This window comes from Haliotis asinina, chromosome 14 (assembly GCF_037392515.1).
Source record: "Haliotis asinina isolate JCU_RB_2024 chromosome 14, JCU_Hal_asi_v2, whole genome shotgun sequence".
In the NCBI taxonomy this organism is placed as follows: Eukaryota; Metazoa; Mollusca; class Gastropoda; order Lepetellida; family Haliotidae; genus Haliotis; species Haliotis asinina.
In genome coordinates this window covers 27,903,626-27,926,179 of record NC_090293.1, presented here as the reverse complement: position 1 = coordinate 27,926,179, position 22,554 = coordinate 27,903,626, and the positions used below count along the sequence as shown (strand labels likewise).

Below are 22,554 nucleotides of genomic sequence, written 5' to 3'. Positions count from 1 at the left end.
GATATGGCTGTGTGTTTGGTTATGTTGTCCTCACTTCTATTTTACTGTTCCTTGGTGATCAATGCTGTGTGCATCAGGGGAGGCAACTCATGTAACATTCTTTACACAGGAGTATTTTGCCCTCCATTTTGAAAGGGGTATCACAGCTGTTATTGATTACTGTAGTATTATTAGACATCTGAATAGTCAAATAAGGGCAGCTTTTTACAAGACAAATCAGAATAGCTCATGCATCAAACTGGATTAAATAATTATTTGTGGTTATCAAATTTTGGAGCAAGAACTTTTCAAAATGCAATTGAATAGAGATGGGTTACTTGGAAAATAGTGCAGCTTTTTTCTGTGTGAAAGGATAACACCTTGTAAGGGATGGAGAGCTGCAATAATTCGGTGTTGGTTGTGATGACAGGCGTATGAGTTGAGACTGATAATATGATATGCTGTTGAGACTGGCATCCAGTGATCAACGGAAAATACCAGAGCCTTGAGCCCACACTATTGCATGGATATGTGCACTATATAGATCTTCAATGATTAAATAATTAATTGAACCACAGAAATGTGAACTAAATGTGATAACCCCCGAAAATGTGGAAAAATAAAGAGAAAAAATATTTTGGGTTGGGGGGATCCTCACTAAAGTGAAGAAATGGAAATATAATGGTCCTGTAGGGAAATAAAATAGTATGATAACCATTAAAATATAGTTGGTTTATTTTTAGGAAGTTTATATTCCTTGGCAAGAACTTGGTACAATTAATGTCATTGTGCATCCCTTGGGATGTAATACCAGAGTTGTGTTTTTTTGCATCTATTCCATATATCCGTTTGTACTGGACACTCATGTAGAACATATTAAATATATACATGTAAATGTATGTGGATAATCATTAATGTTACTTTATCAGTGTTCATGTTTAGAGGGGCAGTGGGGTAGCCTAGTGGTTTAAGCGTTCGCTCGTCACGCCAAAGCCCCGGGTTCGATTCCCCACTTGGGTACAATGTGTGAAACCCATTTTCTGGTGTCCCCCACCGTGATATTGCTGGAATATTGCTAAAAGCCGCGTAAAACTAAACTCACTCACTCACTCATGTTTAGAATGTTTAGGTATGACATGCTTGTACACAGCTCTATCATCTGTGATTTGTATGCTGTCCATAAGACAGACGGTATGTGTATGCAGTACTCTATATGTGTCAGTAAGGCAGATGGAATGCGTATGCTGTACTCTGTTTGTGTCTATAAGACTGACGGTATGTGTAGGATATAGCATGACTCCGAGGTTAATGGGTTTAGAAAGTAAGACCTGAGACAGGAGGATGGGGAGAAGTAAGTCTTCTTCTTTTACTTCTCTCCACCTAATGGTGGAGGGCTTACTTTGCCAACCATAACCTTGGAGTCATGCTTTACTATACATACAAACCAACAACAAAGGATAATGAGATGATCATGTAATGAAGGTACATAACAGTAACTGAAGCGCTAGTAAAATCTATGTAAAGACAGTAGCCTAACTATGAATAGATAATTCAACATGGACTCTCTGTTGGCTTGGTGGTTGTGGGATACAGCATCTTCTAACTAATCTGACAGGTGTGGTTCCATTCCTGCTAAGGAAATCATTTGCAATTTAAACTTGATCTGTGACGATATTTTTCAATTGATTTCAAACTCTCACAGATCACCTAAATTTGAATGTTGCAATTGATGTTGATACAGGGTTAGGAAAAAGTAAAACCTGAGAAGAGGTCTTACTTACAAAGCATAAAATCAGGAAATAGGTCTTACTTACAAAAGCAATAAAACCTGGAAGCAGTTCCAATCTTGCTAGGGTAAACATTTGCACTTTGAGCTTAATTGTAAACAATATTTTTCAATTGATTTCAAATACTCATGTATCATTTGAATGTTGATGTTGATATAGAGTTAGGAAAAGATGACTGCAGAAAGTAAAACCTGGGAAGGTCTTACTAACGAAAAGTAAAACCTGGGAAGAGGTCTTACTAACGAAAAGTAGAACCTGGAAAGAGGTCTTACTAACAAAATGTAAAACCTGGGAAGAGGTCAAACAAAAAGTAAAACCTGTCCCTGCAAAGCGAAAATCTCAAATACAGTTATTCTGTGAAAAGAAGCCATGTCTACTATATAGTGAGAAGCACCCTGGAGGTTTACATTGTGATATACGAACTCAAAATATGATCTACATGTATGGAGTTATAACTTTTAAAACGTACAATGTCTGAATGTATGATAGGAAGGATTAGTTGAAACCAGTGCTTCTGACATTTGCATTTTAGTCAAGTCACTCTCTCAAGAGGGTTCAGAGCTTGTAGATAATGTGTTTGTTTTTGAAGGATGCCTGAAACATTTCACTGATCCTACTTAATGTTGAAGGCTTATGAAATAATCATAACGCCACTCCAAGATGATTATCTTGCTCAAAGCGCTATTATTATTACCCAGGATAACCCACACTGCCTGTGAGGCACTAGAAGGTTGATAGTCATGACTAATCCCACAGGGTACCCATTTTCTGAACAAATTTGATTGCCTATGGTGAGACCACATGTATCACATGTGCTTTTTGTGTGGCAGGACTGATGCACTAGAAATGCTCATGAGTCAAGCAGCAAAACATGGTCACCCATTCAAGGACTCCAGTGTTCACGAATAGCGTCTGACCCTCTGACAAATCTGGCAGATTCACCAGTGGTCAGACAGAAATCACCAACCCGCCAGCCCCAGTGTCTGACTGAATATATCACAATGTCTTTGTGTGAAGTTGTTATTTGTGGCATGTGACACTTGTGTGCTGTTTAGAAATCTTATGTTTGTTAACATATAATGTTAATAATTTCAATGCCAATCCTAAGAAATGTTAAATCTGAAATGTTTGGGTAACTTTATTCTGTGGGTCCTGTGAATTTTCAGTGAGTCAGACAGGGATCTGAAACTTACAGGACCCAGTGTCCTGTTGCCTTGAAACCCCTTCGAGAACACTGGGACTCTCCCTGCCCAGCGTTGCTTAATATCAGCTGAGTTTTTACCTGAGTTCTGTTCAGTGCTACATGCTGAAATGACTTTCTATATGTGATGAAGGATATGTATGTTACACCAGCGTTGTATTAGATATGGATGATTTGAACCTTTACTGAACATTTTCACAGGTTCAGATGTAAACATGAATTATGAATTCATGCTCTTCTAAATGACAAAATTCACATGTTAATAAACTTGCATTCTGAGTCAGTAAACCTGAACTAGTGTATTATGAAGTAATGGGAGACCCAATTCATCAAAAATTACATAAAATGTGTTTAAAACCATTATGAATGTATGTTGAATCGATTGGAATTATGGGTTTGGGAGAGCAGAGGCCTTTGGGTTTTCTCTAATGGAATTGGAATTCTAGCGCCACCTACATTTTCAACTTTAAGCATTAGGAATATGACAGTGATAGTGTCCACTATGTCAGATGTTTGTCCATATTTGTTTGTGTGTGTTTGAAAGTTTTCTCACAAGGGAATATCCACTACTTTGAAACTCATTGAACCACTCACTCGAACATTCAACCACTAAGAACTTCATTCAACTATCCAAGTACTTATTCACTGTCTCATCCAACCATTCAACCACTCACACAACCATCCGTTACTCTCTCAATACCTCACTCAACATCTCACTCAACCATCCAGTTACTCACTCAACCATCCCACTGATCACACAACCATATGTTCTCATTGCCCAAATCAAATAACATTAAAATGGGACATGTTTTCACAGTCAAACATATCAAATAACATTAAAATGGGACATGTTTTAACAATCAAACATATCAAATAACATTACACACTGGAGCCCAACATTATCGGTTACTGTAATTGTATGTATTTGAAATAATACCAATGTCGACTCCAACAGTCAGGGGTAATTTCAATAGCCTTCATTCAAGCATTGGAAATTCAGCCATGATTATATGCCTAGAGATCCAGCAAGCTCGGTCTGAATCAAATTAAACTGTTTATGTTAGTGAACAAAGCAACAAGCGTTCAGTTGTTGTGTTTATTGTGTACATATACAACACTAGCTGGAATGTCTGCCTCTGGCCATACATGCATGATATTTGATAAGATTGGCCATGTTCGGGTGGGAGGTTTGCTGTCAGTCAGGTCGAGGGGTTGCCAAGGTCATTTGTTGACTCTTTTGCCAACACATCTGTCAATGTGTCAACTGACAGACCAAACACATCATGGTTCTGGCTTTCTGTGTCCTGACATACTCAAACAGCAGAACAAGTACTGGGCTCAACTTGAAGTGAGTTCGCCCAATCAGGATCAGATCTGAAGTCCTGTGAAAGCTGAATAATGTGTGGTTAGATATAGGCTGGGCATTGTGTTGTGTGGTAATGTTTAACAGAATGAGTATCAACGATGGAGATTTGTCAAAGCTTTCTATTACTGGAATGACATGTGGATCTTATTTGGCGGATTCTTTCATGGAAATTTATGTTTTCAAGCAGAAAACATTAACTCATAAAAAGCATGTGATATGAGTGATCTATCTGGTTTGTGGGGAAATGTTTAATATAGATTTCAATGGCCAACATGCATGAACTCATCAATATATTTGAGTGACAGAACATTCCATGCATGTTTTTAAAGCTACAAGTCACAGATTGGTGATGTGAACTCATTATTTATGCTTTTTTAATAATGTCTACCTGTAATCATGGTAATATATGCCACAAAAGTCTAACATCTCCTTGTCCTTTGATTTCATCCAAATGCCTGATGCTGTTATTTGTTTAAAATGTCAACTTGCCTTGTAACCGTGGACACATGAAATCAGATACAGTGTTGAAATCCACAACCATGAAATGTGACACAACTTGTAATGATTAGGTCATAAAACGAACTTGTACATCAATAAACTCCATTGATGTCTCCATCATCATGTACCATGTTGACAACTTCATCAGATAACAGGACTTCAACATCACTGCTAGATGGTGCTGCTAGTGGATCGTAACAAAAAACAGGAGGAAGGCAATTATCCATCACACAATAATTCTGGATGGAGAATGTGTGGTTCAGCTGTGTGATAGTTCCGTAGTGGATATTGATGTTGATTGTTGATGCCATAGTGCTTGGTTACCATGACGATTCCTCAGACAAAACAGAAGAAAGTAGTCAGGTAATGGTACTTAAGCTTATCTGCAGGTTCATCTTCTGGAGATGTGCTTTGTTATTCAACATTTCTTACTTGGATTTTTTATTTTCCACATGTTGGATATGTAGTTTGAAGTTTTACAACTTCATTTGATTTTGATCTGTTGGTGTTTTGTTAATCAATCTTTGTTGACTGTTGGTGCCAATTTAATGTATTGGCAGTTTGAGAATAAACACTTTTATCAAAAATACCATAAACATTATCACGTTTAATAGAATTAAATGTTAGAGGTAAATAGAATCATTTATCACATACAATGATATTGGTTTCAACTTTCAAAATATAAACAATTCAGTAAGTTTTGGACAAATAGGTAAACCAAAAAATCATTTTGAGAAATCTACTGCAGGAAATGACTGAAGATCCATTATTTTTTGTTACAACATGCACATTGAGATCCACTCTTTAATCATGGTAATCACATTGTCAGGCAGTTCTTCATTTACTTGTGTTCATTTTTCTTCAGAAATCAAGTTTCGTTTAAATTTTTCTGTTCTAATTTCTCATGATTTCCAGTTCCCATGGTGTGGGATTGTTGCCAAGTGCTTCACCTTACACTCCACCGAGGCCTGCAGCGGCTGACCCAACTTAGTTGGATTTCTGTCATGGCAACTTTGAGCATGGGGGGGCCTTATAATATTCACTTTGGGAGAGTTATGTCCCTTTGGTTTACCATAATTGTAGGTTTGAATCTTGGGTGGTTCATCTTGATTATAGTTCTAGGGTTATCAGCAGAACATCTGAGCATTTATCTTTCTAGTTTCCTCTCACATTTAGTTTCTGCAATTAACAAATTGACAAAAAATACTGTTGTTAAGCGAATCTAATAATGTATACTCTTAAAAAAAATAGAAGAGGCAGCCTTTCAGGGTTAATTTTGACAAACACTTGCTTGATACTTGCTGGACAATGACATTAGAATCTAGGTCGGAAAATCGCCTATACAGAATAAAGAAGTTGTATACAGTCGAACCCTGTTTACTCGGACCATGCATTCCCGGAAATCCCGCCTTCCAGATGATATTTCTGTGAAACGAAACTCACATTCAGAAATTGTACTCACTTAACTGGACACCACATTTCTGGACCTGGACAGAGAACCTTACCATTCGCATAGATTTCCATTGAAAAATGATCCCATTATCCGGACAGAAGGATCTGTGGACATGAGCATATGTCATGTCAAATGTTTACCACATGAATAAATTTATTCATTCTTAATCTCTCAGAAGGCAGTTGCCAAAATAGTGTGTTATTGTCATGGATTTACATTTTTTATCTAACTTTCTACCAGAAGCTTCACACATCACATAATTTCGGGACAACCTGACAACATGCATTCTGCCATTCGTGTATTATCAGCACACTTATATGTTATGATGATTCGCTGTTATTACCATTGACTACTGATTTATTGATATACATACATGAATAAATTTTCACTATTTGCTTTCACTTAATTACATGTTTTGCTTGTGTGATCCAGTTAACCGGATATCTCGCTATCCGGATGATTTTCAAGTGAAACCATAATGTCTGGATAAACGAGGTTCGACTGTATCCATAAAAATAGTCCTCATTCTTCATCTGTCCAACTTCTAGACAACCAGTCAAAGAAGTGTATCTAAATATACAGTTTCAGTCCAAAACTCCGTAGGACAAATAACTATGGTCACCACACCTAAATATAAAGTTACAGACATCTTTATGCTTTTGTTTGAAATCAGGTATTTTCTTAATATATGTGAAATGGCAGAGAGAAATTATGTTTTTTTAAATCAAATATTTATTGGAAGTCCTGAGGCATTTTTCAAAAGGCTGGCATACATTTCTACTTCAATCTGATATAGTATTTTCTTCAGCAACAGTTTTTGACTTACCACATTTAGGTCTTCAGTAGCCCATATTTAGAATAAAAAAATAAACCTGGAAAACTGCGGGAAGGGAGTGGGGTGGTGTGGTGTGGTGGGGGGCTTATTGATGTCATAGTGCAAGAATATTTTGGATTGTTGGTCATTTTACAGTCACAGGTTTGTCTGGACCAAACACAGATATTTATATGGGAATATTGTGACATAACACACCAACCGCTTAGTCCCTACCTGTCCCAGGAAACTGATTTTTAAAAACATATGGAACATATCAGTACAAGAAACAAAATTGAAGTTGTTTCCCATCAGTCAAATATGACTTATGTATTCTAGGATTTATTTAACGCTTGTGATTGTGGCTCAACATGTCATTTCCAAACGACTACACAAACATACAAACACAGACTACGAAAGCAAATCTAAAATCAAATTTAATCTATAGCCTTTATTAAATTCCTCTGTCAAGATATAGCTTGCATGTTTAATAAATCTTGAAGCCACGTGCTTATGCTGCAATGAAAGGTAGAAAATCTCTTGAGCTGTAAAGTTAGCCATATTTCATCTTGACAGCCGATTTATACTGGTGTACATGCCCCATGCTTGACATTTAGATTCATGTGACGTCCTCTCTGGAGAGTTATACAGAGCCTTCAAGTGTTCCTGCTCAGAATGAGGTTTATGACCTTTTAGTGTCAGACTACGCCAAATATCACTGTAGGGTGCCATGTTCAATTCCCCAAATGGGTACATTCATGCAGTATATTTCTGGTGTTGATGCTGTTGCTAGAATATTGTGATTGGCACTCACTTACTCACTAACTCACCTAGACAAAACTGATAGACATGATTTTTTAAAAATTATACAGATAGACATGTTTACTGTCAAAACTGATGAATATGATGTTTCCCTACAAAAATGCGAGACATGATGTTTCCCTTCAAAACCTACAGACATGATGTTTTCCTTCAAAACTGAGAACCCGTGAAGGTCCCAGAGTAGAATAGGCCTTCAGCAACCCATGCTTGCCATAAAAGGCAACTAGCTTCTTCCAAGAGACGACTAACGGGATCAGGTGGTCAGACTCACTGACTTGGTTGACACATGTCATTGGTTCCCAATGGCGCAGATTGATGCTCATGTTGTTGATCACTGGATTGTCTGGTCCAGACTCGATTATTTACAGACTGCCGCCATATAGCTGGAATATTGCTGTGTGCGGCTTAAAACTAAACTCACTCACTCAAAACTGCGAGACATGATGTTTCCCTTCAAAACTGCGAGACATGATGTTTCCCTTCAAAACTGAAAGACATGCATTGTTTCCCTTCAAAACAGATCCTGCAGAAATGAGGAAAGGTTCCCATCTCAAGTAGTTATCTCCCCTGTATCCATGACAATGGAGTGATCTGTACTGACTGTGCTCAGCATTATTTACATCTGTATGCTGAAAATAGGATCTGAATGTACAATAAGTCATTGTCAAACATTTTTCAGCTCCGCAATATTGGTTCTCAGTCTATAATGTAATGCAGATCCCTGCATCACAATCCAATTTTATGTTGTCATTTATTTTAGTTTTCAATACACAACCCTAAAAGTTACAGGCCTGTTCAACTAAGCTGTCACAGGGGTTAGGTGATTGTAACACGCAAGTTTAACATAATGCTCCCAAGTCCCATTGCGCTACAAACAATGAAATTGTAGAATATAGCCAAGGACAATTGTTGTCAAGATTTAAAGTTCAGTGTATTAACAAGGTTAATGCTTACTTCAAACCGAGATTGTCAATGTTCAATAGCTTTTATCACTTTGTAGTTTCATGTTTTTTAAACTGTTCAAAGAAAGTTCTGTTCAGTGACAACATTATGAGAAACAGTTAGGTATTTGTAAGTCTATCAGACCTCTAATGAGACCAGTAATTATGGCCTTAATAATGAATATTGAATTCACAAAGAGACAAAGAACAAAGGCAACTATTGCCTTCATTACCTACACTGACTTCCCTTGAAATCTACAGAACTCCAGAGAAACTTGTATGTATTGCGTAAAACATGCACTGGAAAAGTCGAAATACGCAAGATAAATGACCTCCATGATGAGTGTTTAGAAATGGCTGCCAAATGTTTGGCAATAAGACAATTGCTAAAAACTTTTAGCCTACTGAGATGCATTTATATTACATATTTAGATGAGTTAAGTACCCAATAAGGATGAGAAAGTTTGTGTAAAAGTACTCAATTCTTTTAACTAGTAGGAGTATATAAATTGCTAGTTACTCCGCAAAAAATGCAATTACAAACTTGTTCACAAACAGACATGGGAGTAAATACCCAGTTGCTTGAAAAATTACCTGGAGCTCTGTGGGTATCCTAATTTTCCTTTGAGTCACCTAGTAAAATGTACCCATGTCACTCAAACTCGTATGGGTATTTTGCCATGTTCTATTACTTGTAAAAATATATGTTTAAATGTTGGCTTACATGTTTGTTGTTTATGTTTGATCTATGATATGAGAAATTATAAGAAAGACTGCAAGTGGTGACATTCATGTACCAAAATAAAACCTCTCAAGACACCTCAGTTATTTTATCTGTTTTGTGTGCAGGACAAATGTATTGAGTATTTACAAAAATTCAAGCATAATGCAGCTTATCTGTACCTCTGGTTATACAATTCTGCTGAAGAATAGAAACCAACAAGGTTTTATCATTTCTATCTATACAACATTATAAATAAGACATGAAAATCTTTGTTGTAATAAAGAAAACCTCAATTCTCTTATTGTAAATTCATCATCTTGCTATTATAAAACTTGTGTGAAGTTCATTCACGAGTATCATGATGAATTTACAAAATGTGTTTCTTGGTTATCACTGAACTCAACTTAGGGGTACTATTTTTTGCTGATCAGGAAGTGTGAGAGAATCTTCATAAGCTGGTTCTGTAACAGTTTCTTGTTATTCACAATTTTTACATCAATACAGTTTGTGATGTATTGTGTTTAATACAATTCAGGAGTTTGAATCAATGTATTGTGTTATAATACTCTGGGTATGAAAATCCATAAACTTTCAGTGAGACCACAGGGCTGGTTAGATGTAAGATTTGCCAGCTCTGACAAAAACATAACTGCCCACAAAAAATACTAATCTACTTAATGTAATTAGATTAAAGCTCGTAATACAAATGTGAGAAAAGAATTTACTGTTTATTTCATAATTGTGTTTAATGCTTGAATTCATTTTATCACTTCATTATGTTTTATCAACCGGTGATGAATATCTTCGTATACATGTCTAAACTTGAACCCGACCATCGGGCAAGTGAATTTGAGAATCTGTTGTAGGTTAAAATATCCTGTCCCGTGTAGTCAGGTATGCATGTATTTTTAATGCTGCAATACTGTATTCAGCTATTGTTACACCATGGATGTGAATACACATTTCTATTTGTGTAAAACAATATTAAATATGATGATAAAACTGTTTTCATCTCAGCTAATCTTCAACTGACAAGATTAGTTCTGTTGGATTATGCATCACCTTACGTGGGTTTAGATCCATCAGTTGAGGAAGTTTACTGTGAAAGTTTATGAATATTGAAACAAAATGAAATTGGTATTTTCAGATTCACTGATGGAGTGAGAGAAGGGGAGAAGCAGGTTGATCAACAAACTGATCCAGGGGAGACTACTCACAAAATATCCTGCCAAGAGGAGACAACTCATGTAGAAACCAAAGAGCAAGAGTGTAGTCAGTCAGAAACTGAAAGTGAAAAACCAAGTTCACCATTTTTGGAACAACTGTTGGAGGTTGATCAAATTGAGAACGGTCATTCAGCACCAGCTGGAAAGAAGGAAAAATACCCCCCTGAAAGAGGAAAGACGTTTATCTGTTGTAGGAACTATCTTAGTGAACAGGGTATACAACAAACACTTCGTAGCCCTCACGAGCAGAAAATATTTACAATCCGTGGACCGATTCCACAAAATCAACCTTGTGTGACTCCAAAAAGAACGTATCAGCCACTCCATGTTGCTAGCAATGAACACAACAGGACTATAGTTCCATTCAGACAACCGGTTTTGTTAGGAGAAAATAGAGGGTGCTCAGCTTCATCTTTGTCACAAGTTCCCAAAATGTACTACGTAGGCGGAGATATAGGCATTTCGCAGGGCAGCATGTCTCGACTGTCGGAGAAGGAGGAGCTCCAAAGACTCAATGACCGACTCACATCCTATGTGAATCGTGTAAGAATGGTTAGCGATCAAGGCAACCAAATAGACTCTTCTGCATTCCTCAAATCTGCCAAAATATTAGAAGAGGAAATAAACAATTTGAAGAACATGTATGAACAAGAGCTTGATAAACTTAGGTAAGCATTTTACATGTCACTTGCTAACTTTGTTTATTGTTTAATCGTGCACACAACAATATTGCAGCTTTTTTGATAGCAGGGTGTGACTAACCAAGCCTTCATAATTTAAGTCACCCCTTGTGACCAGCATCGGTGAGTAAGTGAGTATGAATTTACACTGCTATTAGCAATATTCCAGCAATGTCATGGTGGTGGACACCAGAAATGGCTTTCACACACTGTCTCCATGTGGGGAATCAAACCTGGGCCTTTGGCGTGAACACTGAAACCACACAGCTGTTTACTGTCAAATTGTAGTCCGTTTGCTGTCAAGTTTTAGTTAGTTATGTCAGTAGATATTTTCAGTGATATATATTTACAGCATAACAGTAAATGGCAGAGCCCAGAAATCCGAGTTCATCATGTCCATCAGTTTGTGTTTATAAATGCTGATTACTGTAGATGATTATACTCTCATAAATATCTGCTCAGTGAAGGTTATACACTTATGTAGTTTACACAAGCCAAGTTTATGATGTACTTGGTACTTGACCTGACTGAGACATGAAGGAAATAAAAGACTGAAGGACAATATACTGATACCTTGGCTCTCGACAGTGCTTTAGATCTAGCAAGTCAACAGAAGAGAGTACGTTACTCAGGTTGCAGTGGCTTCATTAAACAATGGACGATGTACCACTCATGATACTGTGGACTTGTCATTCCCTTATTACCAGAGACAAGTAGCATAAAGACCAGGATCCTGTTTCTGAGAGCAATCATAGTGCTAAAATGATCGTAGCTCTCTTACTTTAACGTAGACTTACAGCTGTCGTAGCACTACAACTGCTTTGAGGAATGGGGCCGAGAACCCCATCCACTACATCGTTTGTAAGCCAATGATACAATATATGAAAATTTTGTGGATCAGGACCCATAATGGCTCTTACGGTCTTTTTATTTTGATTACGAAAAAATTTCTTGGGATCCCGAAGCCAAGTTCAAACAAATATGTCTCTCTGTGAGTGAGACTGGCATTTATGACACATTTATTCATTCTCTGATAAGCAAGGTTAAGTTCAAAGTGTTAATAGTGGAAATTTGATCATGGTTGCGGTAAACATTGGTCAGTTATTGTGACGTGTCACACAATGTGCTGTAACTGACTACAATAATGTGACTAGTTATGAAAGATAAAAGAACTGTGCACCATAAAGGATTTGTCAGGTCTTCATGTTGAATCGTAGCCTAATTAGTGATCATCAGAACATTGTTTTATGCCATACTGACCTTGAGTGAGTTAGTGAGTTAGTTGGTTTGGGGTTTACACCGTTTTAAGCAGTGTTCCAGCACTATCATGGCATGAGAAGCCAGATATGGGTTCCACACTTTGTATCTATTTGGGGAATAAAACCTGGTCCTTCGGCATGACGAGAACAGTTTAACCACAAGGCTGCCCAAGGCAACAGTATTACATTTGTATATTTGTAGGGGCAAGTATTTTTCATATTCCTCATGGAGCTGAGAATATAACTTAATGGCACACTGACCCATTGAATGTCACCTTGAAGCAGCAGGAGGGGTCTTTACCACCATACAGCATGATCAGTGTGTCAGGTTTCAGATCCTCAGGTGCTATGGGATGATCACAATATCAGTCTCTCTTTTGTCTGGTCCAGACTGAAATAAGGAGGTGGGGTAGTCTAGTGGTTAAAGTGCTTGTTCGTCACACAGAAGATCCCATTTTCAGTGTCCCTGTCGTGATATGGTTGGAATATTGCTAAAAATTGTGTAAAGTCATACTTAGATTACAAGTTACACTTTCAGACTGGAATATTTGCAGGCTCACTTTATTGTAGCAGAATGTTTGTGTACTATCAAACAGCTAATTTTCGAGTGAGTGAGTGAGTGAGTGAGTTGATTTGGGTTTTACGTTGCTTTAAGCAGTATTCTAGCAATATCATGTCAGGAGAAACCAGACATGGGCTTTACACAAATACCCATCATGTCCATCCGTGTTTCTTGTTTATTCTATGGTTTTGTAATGTGCAGTACCCCAAATCCCTCAAATTCATCATCAGTCTCTGATAGTCTCATATTGTCTAATTTAATTCAGGAAGGATATTGAAGTGACGAGTCGAGAGAAGAACACGTTGCAGATACAGAGCAACAAGCATCAGCAGGCTGCAGCAGAAATACAGGACAGGTGGGTACACTGTGGTGGCCTGACAGCCTGCGACTTGCCACATAGAGAGAGGGATAATGCAATGTAGGTCGATGCTTGCCAAGTCAAGTTCCAGAGTAAATAGTTTTGCTTCCTGAATAAATTTATACCTGGGCTTTACCTTCTTGGATAGATGTGTATATTTAGGATTGACCCCACAGTGTTTGTTGTGAATCATGTCATGACTATAAGTTGAAGCACAAAATACTTCAGTTTGCTTCTCTACACATGACTTTTTCTGGGCATTTTTAACAGAAACAACTTAGGTCATAATAAAAGGGTATCCATAACATACGGTTATAGGTGATTTTGCCTTGGTGTACAGATTTGTAACCCTTAAAACCTAGGATGAGATTTTCTCATCCCACGATAGTAAAGGTTGTTTTATCACAAGCAAATTGAGGCGAGTGTTCTTTTTGCTTCAGGCAGAAAGACGAGACAGATTAGTGTGTTATCATATTTACGTAGAGTATTCCAATAGACCAAGGGTATTATTAACTTAACACCATATTGGCGCCCCAGAACAGCCTTCATAATCTTCAGAATCTTATGTTTCATTAAGACCAAATACTATGATTATTGTCCCCCATAGCAACGCCGTCTGATCATCTGTTTGCATGTACGATCCAATTCTTGTGAATGCAATGTCTCATGAACTATTGCACCCAATGTCTTCAAATTTGGTGACAGCCTACATTGGGGGATTGTGCAGACACCAGTTGATTTGGGTGACCTTGACCTTATCTTTAAGGTCACCACAACACTTTGACCACTTTTAAAACTTATGTAAACTTGATATCTGATAAAAAAATTGCACCCAATGTCTTCAATATTTTGAGAGCCTACATTGGGTGATTATGCAGACACCAGTCGCAGTGTATGTGACCTAAAAATAGGAAGTAGTAAATATGTTACAAATATTCCTTTCTTCTTTAGCAGTAGAGACATACGAGTGGCAAACATTTGTTTACATAGTGATTGGCCCTGGGTGCTGTTGTACAATCTGAACATAACTCCCATATGTTAACACAGACTTTAGGTAGTCATAGCGCTAAGGTTGTTTTGTACAATGACACCCTGGTCAAACACAGAAATTTGCTATATTCAGTGTGAAATCTCCTTAAAATCCTATTGGAATTTTGTCCCTTGTAGACACTACAGTGGGATCCTCAACTGAAAACACCAGCATCATAGGCATTGCTGTCACTATCGGATACTAATGACTTGGTATTGCAAAAGAAATGTAAAATTCTGAGTACATGCAGAGATGTAGAAGATGATAATGTTTCCAATCACTAGCAACCACCTGCATCTCATTTACACGTGAATTACCCATGAACACACAGGTTAGAATTGATCTTCAGCAACCCATGCTTGTGGTAGGAGGCGACTAAGGGGATCAGGAGCTCTGCCTCTCTGATTTGGTCGACACATGTCATTGAATCCCAGTTGCATAGATCAGTGTTCTTGCTCTTGAACACTGGATTGTCTGGTCCAGACTCAATTATTTACAGACTGCCACCATATAGCTGGAATATTGCTGAGTGCAGCATTAAGGAACAAACCAATCTACAATCCAAATAGATGTTACCTGAATGAAAACTGAATGATGTTGATTTGAAATGTCCCTCCAGACTCAGCGTGGAAAGTGACAAGAGTCGGAAGCTCACAGATGAGGTGACCCAGCTTCAGAGACAAGTCACTGGACTTGAGGCTCAACTTCACTCAGCAAAGATGGCTGCCACCATGAAAGGTCCTGATAACTCAGATCTGCTCCAACGTAATGTCGAGGGCCTCACTCGAGAGAATGAGACTCTCAAACATCGGTGAGTTATGGTTTGACTAGTTTAAGAGTGAGTGAGTTAATATTTAACGTCACATCTGCAATATTTCAGCCATATCATGAGGAGGATTATTTTAAGAGGGTGCTTAACATCAAACCCAAATAGCAAACCTAATTTGTTTTGGACAGCATTATAGTATAAATTTATTCTCTAGTCCTGACCAACTAACTGTAATATGTTTTCTTACATTTTCCAATGTTTACCCTATAATGAGACGAGTTACATCACAATGCAATTTATGTCTGAATAGTAGGGAAACATGGCTTCTCATGGATGGTAATGAACTTGAGGCCAGTGACGAACCTGATTACCAAAGAAAAAGTTGAGTGACTATCGTTTTACACCGCTTTTATCAGTATTCCAAAATATCACGGTGAAGGACACCAGAAATGGGCTCTACACATTGTACCATTGTCAGGAATTGAACCCAGATCTTCGGTTTGATCAGCAAATGCTTTAACCACTGGGCTACCTCAAATTCCTATCAGAAGTAGATTTATACGTGGGTATACCTATCCAGGTATTTAGATTTGTAAGGTGTTCATTTATTCATTCACTCCTGATGAACATATAGGTATGAGGTGGAACAGGTGGCTCGCCAAGAGGCAGAGGACCGGGTGCAACAACTGATGAAGAAACTAGAGTTCAACGACCAGGTCAACGCCCAGCAGGTCATTGAACTCCGGAACAGAGTGGAATCATCAACAGGAACCATTCTCAGTCTGGAGGCCAAGGTCCGGGAACTGAGTAAGAGTGATTCATCCATGGGTGATCTGCTGAAGACGGTACGAGAAGCCTCTGAAGCGGAGTTCAAGAAATATCAGATGGAATCGGATGCAGAATATAGCAGAAATGTGAGTTTTCTTGCAATAACAACTGTCCTTCACATTTTTTAAGGTGACCTGAGGAAATGTCACATCTGTCCCTGTTTTGTGTTTTCATATGCCTAAATTATTATTTCAGTATTTAAATTCCAATTTGAGAAAGGTAGTTTTAATGAGGGGTCCTATGTTTCATTCAATGCATACATTAAACATTGAAATACCATGTTTGTGCGATTTTCACAGTATGGCTTCAAAAACATTTACTCATCTCTTTGATCATGAGACTGAACTTCCCTAATTACAGGAACTGAACCGTAGGGAAGTTCCACAGTGGAAAATAAAATTTTTAAGAAAGGTCAACCTATGGAAATGTTGCTTCATCATGTTGTTAATAAAGATTACACTAAATGAAACACCTTTCTGACGTCCAGAGGATCATTCCCTGATTGCAGCCATTATGAAACTAAACTAAACTTGTGTCTGTATGTGCAGATTGCAGCTCTAAGGGTTCAGTTGGACAACGATGCTGCTACGATTGAGCGTCTTCAGACAGAAAAGACACAGTTAGAGGGGTCAGCTGGGGAAATGAAGGCCAAGGTCAGATCTCTGGAGGGACAGGTCAGTCAACTTAATAAAGTCACTTGTTCATAGAGAAAAAGATGAGTTGGTCCTACATGGCACAATATCTCATTCTGTTATACTAATTGAACGACTGAGTTTTTAGCAATTTAGCAATATTTCAGCAATCTCACGGCAGGGAACATCAGAAATGGACCTCACACATTGTACCCATGTAGGGATTCAAACTTTGGTCTTTGGTGTGGTTAGCCAATGCTTTAACCCCTCGGCTACCCAGTTGCCCACATTGTGTTGTAAGACTAATGAGGAATGGGTGATCAGAAAACGCAAAACATTGCTGGTTCATACATTGTATTCATGTGGGAATTCGAACCCAGGCCTTTGTTGTGGTGAGCCAATGCTTTAACCACTAGGCTACCCCATCGCTATCGTTTTGTTGTAAGACTAATGACGAATGAGTGATCAGAGAAAGCAAAGCATTCATGAAATTCTATTTGTTCAAATAATGCTGTGCCCCCTTTTGTCTATTTTATCTATAACCAAAAGTATTGTCATAGAGTTACCTCCCTTCACTTTGAGCTCATGTAGTGAACTGGATTGAAAACTCTGCTTTAAATACTGGTAGGCTACATTAATAAACATGTTTACAAGAGAACTTGAAGGTAATACTGTAGTGAAACTTTCTTTTCTTATTTAAGATGTGATAAAAATTACACTGCACATTTTTGGAAGGCTGTGAGGAGAAGTTATGCTACAGTGTATAACCTTCAAGGTCTCTCACAAACAGTCATTGTTTAGTGATAAATGGATTATGTTAGTCTGGGTCAGACTAAATTATCTAAAGACCAGTGTGATTCAGCTGGAGTATTGCTAACAACATTCATTTACTAACTCACCCATTCCTGATGATCATCATGTAGATCAGCAGACGCTGTCAGGGCAGTAGAGCCGAGTAAGTGGGGACTAAACAAAGGAGGTAATCAATGACCATCATTAGGGGTCTTGCACAGTACAGAATATATATATTAGAGGACTTGACTAGACTTCCAACAAACTATAGCATATGTACATATTATAAGCTTTACTTTTCAATCCAAAACTAAATGTGTGCAATATTTAATGCTTGTTTTATGATCATAGCCTATTTCATATTTCATGTTTTATATTTTAACATATGCAATGTACTTATTATTCTTAAACATGCAGCCAAAGAATAATGTTTAATTCTCAGGTGGAAAACATAATCTTGTACATAGGTTGTCAGTATTGTGATATTGTTTACTTCCAGCTGTCGAACATTGATCACCAGAGGAAGTCCCTGGAGGACATGCTGGCAGTGGAGCGTAGCCGCTCATCAGACAACATCCGCACCCTGGAGAAGAAGCTTCGTGAGGTGCAGGAGGTACTCTTCACCAAGATAAAGGAGGCCTCATCCATACGGGAGGCAAATGTCCCGCTCAAGGCCGAGATAGAATCTCTCAAGCTGCTCCTGGAGGAAGAGGAGAAGAGGTGAGCTTGTTATTGAAGATAATAAGTTGGAGAATGACTTGGGGGTGTAGGTGGAGGAGAAGGCTGTACACATGGAAGATGGGATGAGCTCGGAAAACTCTAGGAGGTGTAAGTGAGGAGAATGCTGTACACTGGGAAGATGAGATGAGTTGAAGAAAGACTAGGAGATGTAGGTAAGGAGAAGGCTGTACACTGGGAAGATGAGATGAGTTGAAGAAAGACTAGGAGTTGTAGGTAAGGAGAAGGCTGTACACTGGGAAGATGAGATGAGTTGAAGAAAGACTAGGAGTTGTAGGTAAGGAGAAGGCTGTACACTGGGAAGATGAGATGAGTTGAAGAAAGACTAGGAGTTGTAGGTAAGGAGAAGGCTGTACACTGGGAAGATGAGATGAGTTGAAGAAAGACTAGGAGTTGTAGGTAAGGAGAAGGCTGTACACTGGGAAGATGAGATGAGTTGAAGAAAGACTAGGAGTTGTAGGTAAGGAGCGGGGTGTACATTAGGAAGATGAGATGAGTTGAAGAAAGACTAGGAGTTGTAGGTAAGGAGCGGGGTGTACACTGGGAAGATGAGATGAGTTGAAGAAAGACTAGGAGTTGTAGGTAAGGAGCGGGGTGTACACTGGGAAGATGAGATGAGTTGAAGAAAGACTAGGAGTTGTAGGTAAGGAGCGGGGTGTACATTAGGAAGATGAGATGAGTTGAAGAAAGACTAGGAGTTGTAGGTAAGGAGCGGGGTGTACACTGGGAAGATGAGATGAGTTGAAGAAAGACTAGGAGTTGTAGGTAAGGAGCGGGGTGTACACTGGGAAGATGAGATGAGTTGAAGAAAGACTAGGAGTTGTAGGTAAGGAGAAGGCTGTACATGAGGAAGATGGGATGAGTTGAAGAAAGACTAGGAGTTGTAGGTAAGGAGCGGGGTGTACACTGGGAAGATGAGATGAGTTGAAGAAAGACTAGGAGTTGTAGGTAAGGAGAAGGCTGTACATTAGGAAGATGGGATGAGTTGAAGAAAGACTAGGAGTTGTAGGTAAGGAAAAGGCTGTACACTGGGAAGATGAGATGAGTTGAAGAAAGACTAGGAGTTGTGGGTCTGGCGGGGGCTGTACACTGGGAAGATGGGATGAGTTGGAGAAAGACTGGGAGTTGTATGTAAGGAGTGGGGTGTACACTGGGAAGATGGGATGAGTTGGAGAAAGACTAGGAGTTGTAGGTAAGGAGCGGGGTGTACACTGGGAAGATGGGATGAGTTGGAGAAAGAAAGCTCACTGCTAGCTCACTGGCATACCTTAAAAATGAATACACTACTCAGACAGTATACTGACTGTGAGCCGACCAGTCCTTTGTACCCATTAATGCTGAGCTTCAGGCATGGACCAACAGATACCACATATTAATGTCTTTTGGTATGACATGGCCAGTGATCAAATCCAAAGTATGAGAGGATCAGGTGGATGAGTGAAAAAGCAGATGGTTGAGAATGGTGAGTGAGGAGATGATTTTGTGTGGCTAGATGATGGTATGAAGAGAAACTATGACTGGAAGGAGAGAATGAGATGCTTAGGTTGAATGAGGAGAGATGAATGAGAACCTTCTTCTTCTAAATTAAATATTACTCAGATATTGTTTTTTCTATGTCAGTTACTTGAAGGTAAATGTAATCTGCTTCACCTACAGATTGCAAGTCCAAAGGAATGTCAACCAAATGCAACCAGCCTCCACAGTGACGACCTTTGAGAGACCACCACCCCCTACTGCCTACCCCTACTCAACCCCACCACCAGGCATGGGGAACTTTAACATGTCCCTTCCTGCTTCGTCTTCCTACATCCCCACTGTGCCACCAATCTATACTGGAGACCCCATCACCGGCTCTGCCTTACAAGACTACACCGTGCCCCTGGGTACTACCTCGCCATATGAGCCTGACTTCACCACATCCTGTATTCCCAACTATCTGGACCCAAATGAGCCTATCAACACACTGGAGTTCCCTATGTCCACCTCCAAGTACATTTACGAGACGTCACCCAGTGTAAACAGGCTGCAGGTGGAGCCATCGCCTCCTGAGACGCCTCGTGGTCCCGTAATTTCACAAAAATTTCAGAGGGCAAAGTCTGCTCCAGGTAGGATCTTCAGTTATATATCTTTAAGATGGTTTTTGAAACCCAGCAAATATGAAATTCTGAAATTAGAAGAATATTTTGTACTTTTAGGTCTATTCTTGGGGTGAGGTTGGATGGGAATGTTTCATAGACTAGCACTTTTGTTACGGTTAATAATTTGCCGTGACAAAAGGTATAAGAAATCCCCTCAGGAGTAGGTAAAATATGAGACTGAGAAGTCTGAAATTTTCAGTAGTTTGTATTCAACAAACAAAACCAAGGTACAAAAATTCACAAGAGAGGTTTCATGTACAATACAACTGAGTCAAATCTAAAGTAATGAGTCACAAATATAATGTCAACTCACCGAAGTCTTCGTGTGAGAGTGAAGGTAACACAACGAGTGGTCAGGCAGCAGTTATGTAGGTCAAGTGTTGACAGAGGCAGGCAGAGTTATGTATGCTATGTGTTCCATTGTCAACATGACAACCAGCCTTTATTTACAAAGTCACTGATTCTTGAATATTCAAGCACATACTACCATTGTTTTGATTTTATCAGTGGCCCAAAATATAGTGGTACAGAAATCCCCTTTCTGCAATGTATTTCTTGTGAATGTCAATTCCCTTCATATTTGCAAAAGTCAAATGGACTGTTATCTATTCATACAGTTTCTTGGACAAAATATTTTCTTTGATACAATGTTCACATGGCCTGTCAAATACACCAAATGGCTCATGGTCTACATGCTTCAGCTACCTACCTGCCTCCCTTGCAAAATCAGGTACAGCTTGTTCAACTTGACCTGCATGCTCTACATATGTATGACCCTAGAGGTCAAATGACATGAATGACAGGTCACGTTAACTTAATTAAATAGTGGATCAGAGAATGTCATTAATGTTGCATTCGTGTAACACATGGACACATGGGTTCATTTCAGAACCTATCCGGGAAACAACACTTCTGGAAAAAACAGTTATTTCATATTTTAAGTGAATTATTTATACAGTCATATGATAACCATTTTGGTTTGTTAACTTTACAACGTACATCTGTCAGTTATTTTTACATTCTGATTCTCTCTTACTATCACTCTCTACACTGAGTTCAGTTTTTACTGGAAACACCAGTTGCTGCTGTTGCTGGTTGCCTAAGAGCTTGAAACGTACAAGTTCAACCATCTGTAGCTTCTTGTTTGAAGAAAGCTAGGCCATTGCTGATGAGAATGACACTGAGATGTCAAATAGCGACCTTGTCTCAGTTGTTAGGACATGTTGACAATTAACTGACAAAGGTGCACCTCTTCACAATCATAGACTCAACCAGTTGTGACATGGTAACACAATGCATTGGTATCCAACTGATCAGGTCAAACTGAACAAGCTGTAGCCTCTCACTCTCTCACTTTTCAGTTAGACCCTCTCACCCTAACGTACCCATCTCTCATCCTTAGCTACCCACCTCTTCAGGTAACCTAAATTAAATGTCCTCAGGTAACCTCTCACACCTTCTGTTAGCCTAGCATCCTCAGCTAACCTCTTCAGATCTTCAGTTAACCTCTCATCCTCAGCTAACCTCTTCACATCTTCAGCTAACCTCTCATCCTCTGCTAACCTCTTGACCACAGCTAACCTCTTCACGTCTTCAGCTAACCTCTTCACATCTTCAGCTAACCTCTCATCCTCTGCTAACCTCTTGACCACAGCTAACATCTTCACGTCTTCAGCTAACCTCTTCACATCTTCAGCTAACCTCTTCACATCTTCAGCTAACCTCTCATCCTCTGCTAACCTCTTGACCACAGCTAACCTCTTCACGTCTTCAGCTAACCTCTTCAGATCTTCAGTTAACCTCTCATCCTCTGCTAACCTCTTCACATCTTCAGCTAACCTCTCATCCTCTGCTAACCTCTTGACCACAGCTAACCTCTTCACGTCTTCAGCTAACCTCTTCACATCTTCAGCTAACCTCTTCACGTCTTCAGCTAAACTCTCATCCTCATCCCTTCAAA

At 38.9% G+C, this 22,554-nt stretch overlaps 1 protein-coding gene across 3 annotated transcripts in view; it reads left to right on the top strand.

The window, feature by feature from the left end:
- The window catches only part of LOC137261136 (lamin-B2-like), a 67,092-nt gene that overhangs the window by 23,697 nt on the left and 20,841 nt on the right, over positions 1 to 22,554 (top strand). For 2 of the 3 annotated variants that reach the window (XM_067798831.1, XM_067798832.1), the window contains exons 2-8: positions 10,730 to 11,476; positions 13,575 to 13,664; positions 15,317 to 15,508; positions 16,101 to 16,380; positions 16,843 to 16,968; positions 18,218 to 18,438; positions 20,113 to 20,561. In XM_067798831.1, coding sequence (XP_067654932.1) covers positions 11,241 to 11,476; positions 13,575 to 13,664; positions 15,317 to 15,508; positions 16,101 to 16,380; positions 16,843 to 16,968; positions 18,218 to 18,438; positions 20,113 to 20,561 — 1,594 coding nt within the window. In that variant the 5' untranslated portion in view covers positions 10,730 to 11,240. Of the gene's footprint in view, positions 1 to 4,379; positions 5,195 to 10,729; positions 11,477 to 13,574; positions 13,665 to 15,316; positions 15,509 to 16,100; positions 16,381 to 16,842; positions 16,969 to 18,217; positions 18,439 to 20,112; positions 20,562 to 22,554 lie in introns of those variants that run through there. The other variant, XM_067798830.1, reaches the window with a different exon arrangement.